The 13880-nt window shown below is 46.8% G+C and overlaps 1 protein-coding gene across 1 annotated transcript in view; it reads left to right on the top strand.

The window, feature by feature from the left end:
• Positions 1-13880, top strand: part of CSMD2 (CUB and Sushi multiple domains 2) — a 567391-nt gene that overhangs the window by 504760 nt on the left and 48751 nt on the right. Inside the window, exons 47-53 of the mRNA XM_040619227.1 lie at positions 291-479; positions 2906-3052; positions 4310-4498; positions 9112-9297; positions 10287-10481; positions 12140-12313; positions 13541-13714. Of these exons, the coding sequence (XP_040475161.1) occupies positions 291-479; positions 2906-3052; positions 4310-4498; positions 9112-9297; positions 10287-10481; positions 12140-12313; positions 13541-13714 (1254 nt within the window). The remainder of the gene's footprint in view (positions 1-290; positions 480-2905; positions 3053-4309; positions 4499-9111; positions 9298-10286; positions 10482-12139; positions 12314-13540; positions 13715-13880) is intronic.

The raw sequence follows: 13880 nt of genomic DNA, 5'->3' as shown, positions 1-13880 counted from the left end.
TTTCTGTTGTCTGTCGTATGTATCAACCTCAGCTCTTCCAAAACCCATAGCTGAGCTAGGAAGTGATGCCAACCAACTGGCCAGGCCTGAATGCCAGCTATATAGTAACATTGACACAGAATCTGAGGTCACCTCATGCCATGGAGCAGTGTAATGATGGGCATTGGGGTCTTGTTTGAATGTGCTCAGATACTCCTGTTCCAGTGGTTGTCTTTTGTACCAGGGAAATGTGTTGGCCCCAGTTCCATCTTCATCCCATGGATCTGGTATTTCTCTTTCTTCCTCCCAAGTGCACTGCCCAACGAACGAGCTTCTGACGGACTCTACAGGTGTGATCCTGAGTCAGAGCTACCCAGGAAGCTATCCCCAGTTCCAGACCTGCTCTTGGCTGGTGAGAGTGCAACCCAACTACAACATCTCCCTCACAGTGGAGTACTTTCTCAGTGAGAAGCAGTATGATGAGTTTGAGATCTTTGATGGTAAGTCAGTCAAATGTTGAACAGCTGCCTGCTGCAGAGGGCAGATTTGCTTCAGAACTCTAGGGATCTGTGCCATTACCTCCCCATTAGAACTTTCCAGAGGCTCCAAGCAACATCTTTCTCTACCACAGAAACCCCAATACCGTGGGAGTCAGTGGATTGTATGGCCCACAGGGCAGGGATGCTTGTCCTGCCGCCTAGTCCTGCTCCAGAGCCCTTTCTAACTCCAGCGCCCACTCAAAGCTGGCACCTTGACTGTCACCCAATAAATGGATCGTAGCAGTATTCCCACATGAAGAGTATGCCACCTCTGAAACTCAAAGTGGTCTACCAAACATTGCACTTCTTCCTTTGTAATAGAAGGGAAAAGGCACACTAACTTCCTCTTTAATTTGGAAAGAATGTTTCAGCGTGTCCTCAAACCACTGGGGAAATTTCACCTGCCTCTTTGTAGGACTTACCTCTTACCCTGTGGAGCCATGTGTCTTACAAGAGCATCTACACTAATTGTCCCTTCTGGCTCCTCAGAGGCAATTAATACAATGTCATCATAGAGAGAACCAATATGCTGTATTCTGCAGGATGTCCAGATGGTCCACATCTTTTCATTCTGTATTATGACAGTGAGCAGGAGAATTAACGTAGCTCTGGGGCAAGACCATGAATGTATACTGTTGTCTATCTCATGTGAATGCAAATTGCTTATGGTCCTCCTTTCTGATGGGTAGGGAAAGAGCACATTGCTAGATCAATAACTACATTTCATGCAACCAAGGGTGTGTTAATCTGCTCTAATGAATACACTACATCTGGCATAGCTACTGCAATTGAGGGCTACCGCTTGGTGAAGTTGTACTGTGAGATGGACCTGGGCCAGGACTCCATTCATTACCCGCCCCAACCCTCAGACTCTTCTATTCTAACAGAGGGGCCATGATAGTGCTTTGGATACCCAGGTATCAGCATCAGTTCACACTCTGTATCCAAAATCTTTCCTTTCCTCCAGGATTCAGCTGCCTGAGGAAATAGCAGTAGGTTTTGGGGGCAAGGATTGGGAGAATCACTACTATATACGATTGATGTCCTTTTGTTGGGTCCTTTTTCATGGGGACCCAGCCTCTCCTTCAGCCAAAGTGTTCTGGAATAAGACAGAAGCTGGCTCAAGTCTCCAAACTGGGTGGTTCCAACTTCCCATTGGGGTCAGCTTTCCTCACTGTTTGGACTATACGTTCATGATGTTTTGTTCATATATTCATATATTGGGGGGTTTCCCATCTGTCTTGCCCTTAGGACTATCATGTTTTGTGAGACATTGCCGATAGATCCTACAGGTTAGGCCCTACCAGCTACCATTCCAACCTTGCTGCCCATTTTAGTAATTATGCTAGCCTCACTTCTGATTAAGTACCTCCACCTGGCCCCTATATTCTAGAATCTTTTCACCCCCATCAACACTAAGAAGCCCAGTTCTGTGACAGTATCTCCTTTCATCAGTTTAGGCTTCAGAGGACAGCTGTGACTCAGGTTGTCAATGATGCTGGTGCTCACCCCTCCACCAGTATGTTCCTTGTTGCTCTGGGAACTGGAGTGTCCCCCAGGTCCTCCTGAGGGACATGGTCAGCTAGTGGGCATTCTGGTTGGACGTGGTAGACCTACTCTGGCATGCCACTTCTCTGAGCCTTGTGACCCCTTCCTTCACAGTTTGTCACAGCAATTCTGGTGGCTCTGTTCTGTTTAATGTGGTCCATTACCTGTGCCAAGCTTCCACGAGCTGTCTTGGCAGATACCAGAACCATCACTCAGGGCTATTTCCAGGGCAATAAATCGTGTTATGGATTATCGAGCTTTGTACTCTGCCTCCCTTGAACCAGCCACCTTAGGATGCACTCCCAGGCATTAAAGGTAGGAAAAAAGAAGAGGGAGGGATTTCTGGAGGAGCCCTGGAAAGAACTGTTGAGGAACTGTGTTATGTATGACATTGAGACATGATGTTTGACTGTAGCTTTATTGCTGTACATTCATTCAGTACATAGTTTTTCTATATGACAAGCACTGAGCTGTGTTTAGTATGCATGTGAGAAGTAGGTAGCAAGTAGAAGTTCCCAGCTCTTGCACTAACCAGCGGCCTGACCTTGGCAAGTCCCAAGATGGCAAACAGATTTCATCTCACATGCCAGGTCCTGTAGGTTGGCAGTGACGTTCCAGAGTACTGCTTTAGGGCTCAGGGGGAAAGAGTGCGGTGCCTGGGGATGCAGAGAAAGGACAGAAGTACAGACCCTCCTGCTGACCCTGACCATCTGAGCCTAGTGTCATCTCTTGAGGAGGAGAAATGGGAGGGGGTTATATTCGAGGTATCGAATCAAGGTACCTAATCTCTTATAGCTATGCTAGCAGTCTGTAATCCTGTGTCTTGTACTCTCGCCCAGGTCCCTCCGGGCAGAGTCCTCTGCTGAAAGCCCTCAGTGGGAATTACTCAGCTCCCCTGATTGTCACCAGCTCAAGCAACTCCGTGTACCTGCGCTGGTCTTCTGACCACGCCTACAACCGGAAGGGCTTTAAGATTCGGTATTCAGGTGAGTAAAACATAGGGACACACGAGAAAGGCCACAGCCCCTGAGCCCCTGAAGTTGCTTACCCAAAACACCCAAGCCATGGGCCATATCCCCATCAATGGTGGAGGCCCTCCTCGGGAACTGACAGCCTCTCTCCTCTGAACCTCTCTCACTACAGCTGCACGAGTGTCCCTGACGGTCTCCACCTCCCCTCTTCTGTTCCTTTCCCCACTTTAAGTTCTTCCCTCTCCTCTGCTCCTACTGCCAGCCTATCCTGTCTTTGGATAAGTTTATTATATATCATCTGATAATGCCTCTAAGGTGATCCCATCCCTAACATTGTTGAAATGTTAATAAAAGTTCCTTAAAACTGAGGAACCCTAAGACGTGGGTCTCCAGGTGGGAAGTGTTGGACAGGCAGCAAAGGATGGCCTATATTTTAAATCCAGGGGCAGCCTCTCTTCTGCTCTGCCAGCCATAACTCTCGGGCAGAGGCAGATCAAGGGCCACTCCAGGCAGGCAACTGGCCAGGGCCACGGTCTACAAGGAGCACAGAAAGATCCCTGGAAAAGTAAGAAGATGGAGGGGGGGAAATCTCATTTATCTGAACTTCCATCGTGGGGATTACTGTCTGTGGTTGGAAAGAAAACTTGATAAGCAGCCTGGTGCCCATTTTGAAGGGGAGTGGGTCCGCAAACCAGCTGGGCTCCATGAGCATGGAGGCAGAGAGGAATTACTGAAGACCACGGGGAGTTCCGGGAGATGAGGCTGAGGGGAGTCTGGAAGGAGAAGGACCATTTATTGAGCACCAAGTGCCCTGCTCAGGGCTGGGGCTTCTTAAACACAATCGCATTTAAATTGTCCAAAAACCTGTGAGGTGGGCATTTCCAATCCTGATACACAGGGGAGGAAAGGGGACCTCAAAGAGCTTCAGGGACGTGTCCCACGTCACAGACCTGGAAAGGTCAGATCCAAGACCCCAGAGCCACACCCCTGCAGCCACACTCCGGTGGAGCCACGGCTCAAGCAGCACTCTGTCCCGGCCATGAAGGGGATCCAGTGCTTCATGGCTTTTTCTCTTCTTTCCTCTTCTTTGGCTTTACCACCCTGATCAGCCATTTTTCGATATCAACTGCTCAGACCTCCCTAAATAGCAGCGGACCCGGCAGTGACAGAGACAAGGAAATGGGGGAGGAGGGAGATGGGGGGGTGTGCAGGAAAGAGCACATCCGTCTTCCTGCTTGCGTGTGGTCCCCTGAGCCTTATCTTGTCGTCCAGCTCCCTACTGCAGCCTGCCCAGGGCTCCGCTCCATGGCTTCCTTCTGGGCCAGCCCAGCACCCAGCCCGGAGGCTCCGTCCACTTTGGCTGCAACGCCGGCTACCGCTTGGTGGGACACAGCATGGCCATTTGTACCCGGCACCCCCAGGGCTACTACCTGTGGAGCGAGGCCATTCCTCTCTGTCAAGGTGAGGAGCACGTGGAAAGGGGGTGACAGATGGCTCGGATCCTGCTCACCTCTTGGTCTCGTCCCAGGACCGATCACTTCCAAATGTGGGGGTCCTCATTGATAATAAATTCATTCTTTCAGTAAACATATATTGAGGATCCGTAATATCTCGAGCCCTGGGGATATACATATGCATAAAACAGTCTCAATGTTTTCAGAGCAAGGAGGGAGATGGATATGTAGCCACATAAATGCAAAATGGTAGAGGAAGGAAGTGCTGTATCAGGAGTACAAACAGTGTTGTGGGAGCCCAGAGGTAAGATGGGACCTACCTCTTCCCGGACAGCTAGGGAGGGCTCCCAGAAGAGGGGATGCTTGGCCTCGGGCTCATAGAGCAGGTAGGGTTTAGGGCCAGGCATTGGCAAGGAAAACATTCTAGGCAACAGCGAGAGCATTTGCAGAACCACGGGCTGGAGAGAGAGCACAAGATACGCAGAGCAGCTGGGACTGGCAGCAGCACTAGGTCAGAGGAGGCGAGGGGCAGAGGGGACCAGGAAGCAATAGAGGCTCACCATACTCATTGCCCGCAATCAAGCCCGTGATCTGTACCAGGCGTTTGCGTGCATTGCCTTTCATAATTGATGGGATTTGTTTTCCCTTAAAGTAATATAATTCAGACTAGAGATCTGTTGGGGGGGGACTACAGATAATGCAAAGGGTGGCTGGAGGGGAGGTGGGCGGGGCGGGGGGTATGGGTTAAATGGGTGAAGGGGATTAAGGAGGGCAGATGTTGTGATGAGCGCCAGGTGTTACATGTCCGTGATGAATCAGTTAATCCTACACCTGAAACTAATATTACACTGTTCACCAACTGGAATTGAAATAAAAACTTGGCAGAAGAAAAACGACCTGTAATCCCGTCAACAGAGATCACTGGGTAACATTTCAGCACATTTCCTTTGATCTTTTAGATATTGTTTACAAAAATGGCATCCTCAGTGTACAAAGCTCTTAATATTTTACCATCTGTCACATAATTAAGTGTATTTCCTCATCACTATTTCCAGTGGTTGCATAGCATTAGGGAAAAACTGTCATGTATTTAAGTATCGTCCTGTTGGTCATTTGAATGTCTCTGTTTTTTGCTACTGTAAACAGCGCTGCTGCTAAGATCCTTATAATTCCATCATTATGAACATCCACATGTATTTCTTAAAATAAATTCCCAGAAATGAGATTGTTGAACCATAACCTATGCAAAATCTACAGCTTGTGACACTTAACTGCTCTCCGGGACACTTGTCTTCACTTCCACCAGCATGGGAAAGTCGGGTTTTCCTCCCACATTCACAGCATTGTGTGAATTATGCATTAAAAAAAAGAAAAGAAAAACTTTGCTAATGATACAGACAAAAGCAGGAAATCACACTGATGTTTGATTTTCTTGTTCTTTGATTCCTAGTGTGGTGACGGACTATTTATTGACGTCTGTCATCTCTGACCCTCATGACCTTCTCGCCTCTGCCTGAGCTTCCTCAAACAATGTGTCATTAGCATTCTGTTTGGCGCCCTAAGAAAAGGTCCCAGAGAACAGACTGATCCAAATGGCAAATGTCATTTGGCTTTGGTCTCCGTGTCTCTAACTGTATCAAGACAGACAAGTCTTTCTTCCAAAGCTCCCGTTGGAAACCACCATACCTCTCATCTGTTTTCTTCTGTAACTTCCCAAAACTAAGCCCCTCTAGGCTTCTTTGTACTCATCCCCATACTAGTTTGTACCCAGTCCCAGCCCCAAGCTTCCCACTTTTGCCATTCCTCTCAGCCATTCCCCCTGAGCTCTCTGGAATCCCGGTTCCATGGCCAACCAGCATACACCCTTGGTCACTACCCAGAAGGCTGTCTTCACTTTCTCCCTCCACAGAGACTGGCTCTCCTCTAAGAATATGAATGCTGGGGCCCTTTCAAGTAGAGGGTCCCCATAACCCAGGGCCAGGAAGACCTGGCATTCTTCCAATGCCATATTGCTTCTTTCAAACCATGACTTTCCACCAACAAATGTATCTCACTAGAGATCCTGTGCCTTCTGATGCTTTCTCTCTCTTTCCCCAGCCCATTCTTTCACTACATTTTCTCTCCCTTCACTACATTTTCTCTCCCTCAGAGATCTCATTCCACTGCCAGCTTCAAATACTTGGATTCCATCCCCTCTTCTCCTACCCACAGGAAGTGCCCGTCTTCCCTCGGGGTTTGGGGACTGTTCTGGCATAGAGATCAAGAGACAGGCTTTTAGTGTCTCAGCCTGGGAAGGTATCCTCTGTCCTCTTAGTTATCTGCACAGGAAGAGCTGGGCCAAGAGTGGTGAGAAGTGGCTGCTGTCCACTTCCTTCACCTACTGTCTCCAGATTGACCGACTCCTCATGCAAAATATCAGTACCAATCTAAGTATTTCTTCAAAAAAAGTTCAAGGAAGCAAGGCAGTTCATTGATCACAATTTGACTACCCCAGTTCCACCAAAGGAGCTTACAGACTTGCTGTTTAGGCGCTGAAAGAGCATCATATTCAAATGCTGTTCATTTCTTCATTCCACATTTTCTCCTCAATTTCTCCTTATTTACTCATTCCTTCTGTTTTCCAGTCTTTGAAACCTTCTTCCATCTTGATATCCCAACCCCTCTCCATCTGAAGAGTCTATCCTTCCCTGTATCATAATGAAGCCTTGGCCCTGTGTCTCTTCTGGGTTCTAGTAGCATCGAGGATCATTGTTGGCCACTGTGGATGGGGACTTCCTCTGCTTGCACTGGCTCTGAATGAGGGAGGTCTGAGCTCTAGACGAGTTACAGGGGTGGGGGTGGATGAGGGACAACAGTGGGTACCCTGATTAATTCCCCTCCATCTGTACTAGCTCCTGAACTGCCGAAGGGCAAACATAATTAGTCAAGTATTAATTTCTTTCAAAGACAACACAAGCTACTCCCACCTAAGTAATGTGTGTTCCTCCAATAAACATAGTGTTGACCCTCCTCCTTACAATGACCATGGCCATGTGATGCATACCTGTGTCTCCTGAGCTGTCACCTTGAAATTCCTTTTCTTTGTACCCCTATGTTAGCACTACCATTTTTTATATTTTTATATCCCATATCTTACCCTTTCTTGGTTTTTACCCCCTTTTTGTTGGAACATAGCCTTGAGTAAATTCCTCATAAAGGGTTCATGAGAAGGAAATTCTCTGAGTCTTTAAATGTCTGAAAATATCTTTACTTTTGCCCTCATATATGCTTGGTAGGTTGACCAGGTAAAATTCTAGGTTACAGATCACTTCCTTCAGAAATTTGTTACATTATTTTTGAACATCCATTGCTATCGATGGGAAGTATAATGCCAGTCTGATTCTTGTTCCTTCCAGGAATGTCCTATTTTTTTCTCTCTCTGGGAGCTTGTAGGAACTTATCTTTCATCTTCTGAAATTCCATGATGATGTATCTAAGAATGGTTCTCTTTGCATCCCTTTGGCTCCCTTTCAGTCTGAAGACTTGTGTCTTTCCAGCTCTGGGAAATTCTCATCTGTAATCTCTGTTCTCTCTTTCTGGAATGCTAACCTGTTGGATGTTGGACCCCCTGGTTGTTGACCTCCCGTGTCTTAAATCCTTTTTTCTCATTTTCAGTTTCGGTCTTTTTGGACTATATTCTGAGAAATTCCCTTTAACTTTAATCTCTAGCCCTTCTATCTAATACTTATTTTAGAAATCATATTTTTAACTTAAGAGGGCTTTTCCTTGTTCTGTTGTTGTGGTTGTGGTTCTTTTTTCAAAGCCCTCCATTCTCATTTTATGAATACAATATGACTTTCTCAAAATACTGCCAATCAAAAGTTTAAAGCTTATGTATCTTCTATTTCCTGAGTTAGCTCTGTTTTCTAAAAGAGAACCTTATTTCTACTTTTTTCTATTTTTAATCTTATCTCTGTCTTTCATGCTACTGGTTTTCTTCATATGTACAGTGATCCTTGATTATTCCTGTTTTAAGGGAAAGATGAGGTTGATTTTTCCAGGTAGCAGATTGGGTTATATAACCGGATTATATACAGGTGTCTGTGCCCACTAGATCCCCCACGTGAATAAGAAGTTGGGGATGTAGTACAAATGAGCCGGCAGAGGGGCAGCCTTTAGACTGGGAGCTCTTAAATCCTCGAATGAGAAGAGCTTTACTTTCAGATGCCATCTCACACCTGAGCAGCCCTGATTCTCTCAAAGGATTTCTATTTTTTTTTCCCCTTAAGTGGGAAAGAAAACCCTCTTTATTTTATCTGAGGACTAGATGCGTGAATGCCTCTACACTGTATTTGTGGGAAAGGATGGAGGAGAACTGGTCTCACACTATAGCTCCCTCATATATTTTAAGCTGCAGCTTCTCGGCTCCACTTAATCTTTCAACACACTTCGATCTGCATTCCATCTTCCAAAGTGTTTTTGAAGTCTTCTCTGCCATTTTGTTTATTGTTATGAGGCTTTTCCACTTTACTAGTCCCTACTATAATTTTTTTAGGGCCTTGGGGGAGAGGAAGGTTAAAGTGTGTTCTCAAATACTGTCTTGAACCAGACATTCTCATAATATTTTTTTCTCTTCGCTAGCTCTTTCCTGTGGGCTCCCTCAGGCCCCCAAGAATGGAATGGTGTTTGGCAAAGAGTACACAGTGGGGACCAAGGCTGTGTACAGCTGCAGCGAAGGCTACCACCTCCAGGCAGGTGCCGAGGCCACAGCAGAGTGTCTGGAGACAGGCCTTTGGAGCAACCACAATGTCCCCCCACAGTGTGTCCGTGAGTCCTTGGGCGGTGGAGATGGGTATAAGGAGGGGCTGGGTATGCAGCTGAGAAGATTCCTGCAAGGAGTGAGCTAAAAACCCAGTAATGAGAAAAAAGCAGTTACATGGAGCCTAGGGATTCAGGAAAAGGAACAGGTGGATAGTGTCATCTGCCAAGCTGGGCTTCCATTTGAAATTGCTCTCAAAGCATTGATAGGCCATTGCACCCTGAGATGTTTCCATAAGCCATCACAGAACTTAGGAATAAGTTCCTTTTAGAAGGAAGAACTACCAGAACATTTACACAAATGTCCTTTGATCACAAAACTGTAAAATGGTTTATATGCAACTGATGAATTATTGAACTCTACATCTGAAACTAATGATGAACTATATGTTGCCTAGTTGAATTTAAAGAAAAAAATTATGTTAGTTGAAAAAAGAACAAAACTCTAAAATGACAGAGGTACAGTTCAACTTTAAGGCCAGAGTCACAAACTTGCCTAGGGGACCATATCGAGTCTGAAGATAGAGGATTTGTACTTTTGATTTGTTTTGTTTCTTTGGCCTATGGTGTGCTTTACGAAATTCCTGAATTGCTTCCCAACATTTTGAAATTGGAAGAGTTTACATAAAAATCCATATTTCTAGCTTCTCTTAGAAAATAAAGACCTGACCAAAGAGAAATTACAAGGTTCACATCTAACAATCAGCAGTGATTACCACCTCCCCTTTTTTCTTTTTTTTTTCTTTTCTTTCTTTCCTTTTTTTCTTTTTTTTTTTTTTTTTTTTTTTTTTTTTTTTTTGTGGATCTGCCCACCCCAGTTTGCTTCATCCCCCACTTCCCCACCCAATACATTCATTTAACAAACCTGCCTCCTGGCGACTCAAGGTTCTTATTACTGCATTACAGTTTCCCGGTCCCCAGCTCTGGACTCTTTTCACTGTTTCCCATAATTAATTAATTAATTAATTAATCCTCCTCATTGCTCCTTGTCTCCCCAGCTGTGACCTGTCCCGATGTCAGCAGCATCAGCGTTGAACATGGCCGATGGAGGCTCATCTTTGAGACACAGTACCAGTTCCAGGCCCAGCTGATGCTCATCTGTGATCCTGGCTACTACTACACTGGCCAAAGGGTCATCCGCTGTCAGGCCAATGGCAAATGGAGCCTCGGGAACTCTATGCCCACCTGCCAAAGTAAGCCTAGGAGGGGAGGGTGGGTGAGTTTGGCACAGGGCCTCCCACCTGCACTATACCGTACGTGGGGAAGGAGAGAGGAGGGGTATCACCAGGGATGGCAGTGTACCTCTTTTTGAACACTCACCTAGAATCAGGAGCGGGGAGATGCTTTACTCCTTTAAGGAAGTATTTCTCAGCATCTTATCTTATTAAAAAGTTGCCTTTGTCCAGGTGAGTATCCACTCATTCACGTGTTCAGCATTCATGCCAGGTATTATAGGAGTATGAAGATAGAAGGTTGTGGTTCCTGCCCCAGAGAAGCTTACAGTCTGCTGGAGAGGCAGACAAAACAAGGAAGCAATGATAATGCGTGTGACAAGACCTGTAATGGGAGTGTGTATAGAAGGAATGGGTATAGCACAAGGGGTAAGCATCTAAGTGTCTGCCTCTCCTTCTGAATTATTCATTGTTTTTGTTTGTTTCTTCAAGATAGTTTCCAAGGTCAGGGTTCCTGGGAAGCAACTCTGAGACAGGGTTTATTAGGGAGTACTCTTAAGATCACCACCATCTTTGTAAGGGAAGGGGAGGAAGCAGTACTGGGAAGATGGCGAAGCTGACCTCTGATGCAGTATCAGTGCGGTCCTCCGCTGACCCCACAGGGAGCTCTGAAACTGGGATAGTCAGAACTGCCACAGGCTGGGGCAAGAGGCCTTTATACCTGCACACTGACCAAACGTTGGGTACAGGAGACCCCAGGAAGAAGCAAGATCTAGAGGGGAGGACTCTTCAGCCAAGGCAGTCTGAAGAGGGTGAGCAGCTGAGGGTCGTTTGCCAGCAGCTGGGGAAAAAAGTCCTCCCATTCTAAATGAGGGTCTGAGTGGCCCAGCACAGCACCCACTACAATGGGATATACTCATGATATTTACTTAATCCGTAAGGATGCGATGGAGGAGGAAGGTGTTTGTAACGGGATAGAAGGGAATAACTTGTCAGTGAGGAGTGGAAAGTTTGAGACTAGATGGAAGAAGAAGTCCCTACATCTGTGACTCAAGTCACTATTGCCCTTATGCATCCAAGTTTAGACCCACCATGGAATGTAAGCATGTGTGTGGCAGAGCAGAGGTCATGAGCGTGTAACAGCTTCACCACAATGAAGGCTCTCACACTTGAGTGCAGCCTTGGCCGTGGGGCCTCACCTCCCACGCCAGCCAGTGGCTACATGCAGTGCTCTGTTGGGAAGGAGTGGCAGGCTGCTGCTGCTCCCAGCAGAAAGGACAAGGGAATCGAGTGGCAGCATCTGCCCTGGACACCCAGGGCACCACAGACTCTCCACCCGTAGTGTGGCGGATCCTAACCAGGGTAGGCATCTGAAGCGCCTGAGGAGCTTCTCTTAAAAATGCACGTGCCTGGGCCTTATCTCAAGAGATCGAGGTCACAGGTCCAGAGTACAGCCTGAGCATTTTAAAAGCTCCTTGGATCCTTCTTGCAATGCTTCCAGTTGAGAATCACTGCTCCAGTGTAACACCATGCAAGTCACTCTCGTGCCCCCACATTCTGCTCATGAGTCCCAACAGTTAAACAGGTCTTATTTTTGTCATGATTCTTGCTACTCAGAAGCCCCACGTGTCCCCCCTCTTGGGGCTGGCTTTTCACTGAGCGCTTTGTGATCATTTTAGTCATCTCCTGTGGAGAGCTCCCCGTCCCGCCCAGCGGGCACCGCATCGGAACACTGTCCGTCTACGGGGCGACGGCCATCTTCTCCTGCAATTCTGGCTACACGCTGGTGGGCTCCAGGGTGCGGGAGTGCATGGCCAATGGGCTCTGGAGTGGCTCCGAAGTTCGCTGCCTTGGTGAGTGACATCCCCAGACCTATCCTGCCCATCTTTCCCTCCGTAAGACAGGTTAGAGATTTCTAAAGCTGGGTCCCAGTCTTTAACCAGCATCATTTCACCTATGGCATGAAATGCTTAATCCAAACACCAGCTCTTGGGCATCCCCCATAACTGAGACTCTGAACTTGCTTCTCTTGGGGTACCCAAGAGGATGAGAAGAACTTCAAGTCTGATGAGACAAAGTTTTATTTATATATATATATACACACACATACTTACACATATGTATAGAAGGAATGTATACATACATATATACATACATATAAACATATATGTGTAAACATGTAGACATATACATATGTAATACACTTACATATATACATATATACAAACATATGTATATACATGTACCTACACACACACACACACACATATATATATATGTATAAAATAAGCAAATGACAAAAGCACAAAAACAACCTGGCTTACAAAAGACAGAGTTATCAATTCCCCCGTGGCCAGTCCATTCCCTACCAAACCGTGGAGTCCAAGGTATTCTCTCCTCTCACTTCTTTCTCGGATCCCTCAAGTCCAAAGGAGGGTCCCAGCTACACAGACCTAACAGCATAGAGTGGATAGTCTGTTCCAGAGTGAGCAGTGCTGCCCTCCCACCGTCCCAGGCCTCTGTTAGGGATACAGTCATGAGTTATTTCCACACAGACCCAAGAATACCAGTGGAAATGCTAGGAATACACTCTACCCAAACCTCATTCAATAAAGTAACTCACCCAGGTTAAACTGTGTCTCCTGCCACTCAAGGAGAAGGAAGGATGGATTTAGCCAAACCATCTGTTTGTGCATAGTTGTTTTCGATTCTGTTGGGCTTTGATGGCCTTAATGTAGACCAAGGTGCCCTCCACGCAGTAGATGCTCCGTCGATGCTGGTTGATGAAAAGAAAAGAGGCAGGGAGGCGACAGTGATCATTTCTAACCCTTGGACAGACACAGAAACTATAGCTCAGAGATGGATGGCCTTTTGGGATTCGGCCTTGGGATTTGGGCTTGCCACTTGCATCATGTTTAGGATTCCTGATGGCTACTCTCGGGGCGGGGGGGAAACGATGGGTGACTGGGTCCTTGGTACTTTTCCTCACCATCCCTGACTCCCCCGCCCTGACCAAGCCCCCTACTCCTCTTCTATAAGCTCCTCTTCGATTTGCACTCTTTCCTCATCTCCCACCAAAGCTGGGCACTGTGGGACCCCCGAGCCCATCGTCAACGGACACATCAACGGGGAGAACTACAGCTACCGGGGCAGCGTGGTGTACCAGTGCGACGCCGGCTTCCGCCTGATCGGCATGTCCGTGCGCATCTGCCAGCAGGATCACCTGTGGTCGGGCAAGACCCCTTTCTGTGTGCGTAAGTATGTTACCCACTCTCCCTAGTCACGGGCTCAGACTCAACGTGGACTTGCCCCTGGCGCTCTTGATTTGGTTCACTGGAGGTTTTGTACGTTTTGTTAATGTTTTTTGAAAGATGCATCATTCCCTCTCTAGTTTTCAGTTTTCAGCATCATCCATTACTG

Source organism: Ursus maritimus, unplaced genomic scaffold (genome assembly GCF_017311325.1).
Source record: "Ursus maritimus isolate PB19 unplaced genomic scaffold, ASM1731132v1 scaffold_32, whole genome shotgun sequence".
Taxonomy (NCBI): domain Eukaryota; kingdom Metazoa; phylum Chordata; class Mammalia; order Carnivora; family Ursidae; genus Ursus; species Ursus maritimus.
This window is presented reverse-complemented; position numbering and strand designations above follow the sequence as displayed.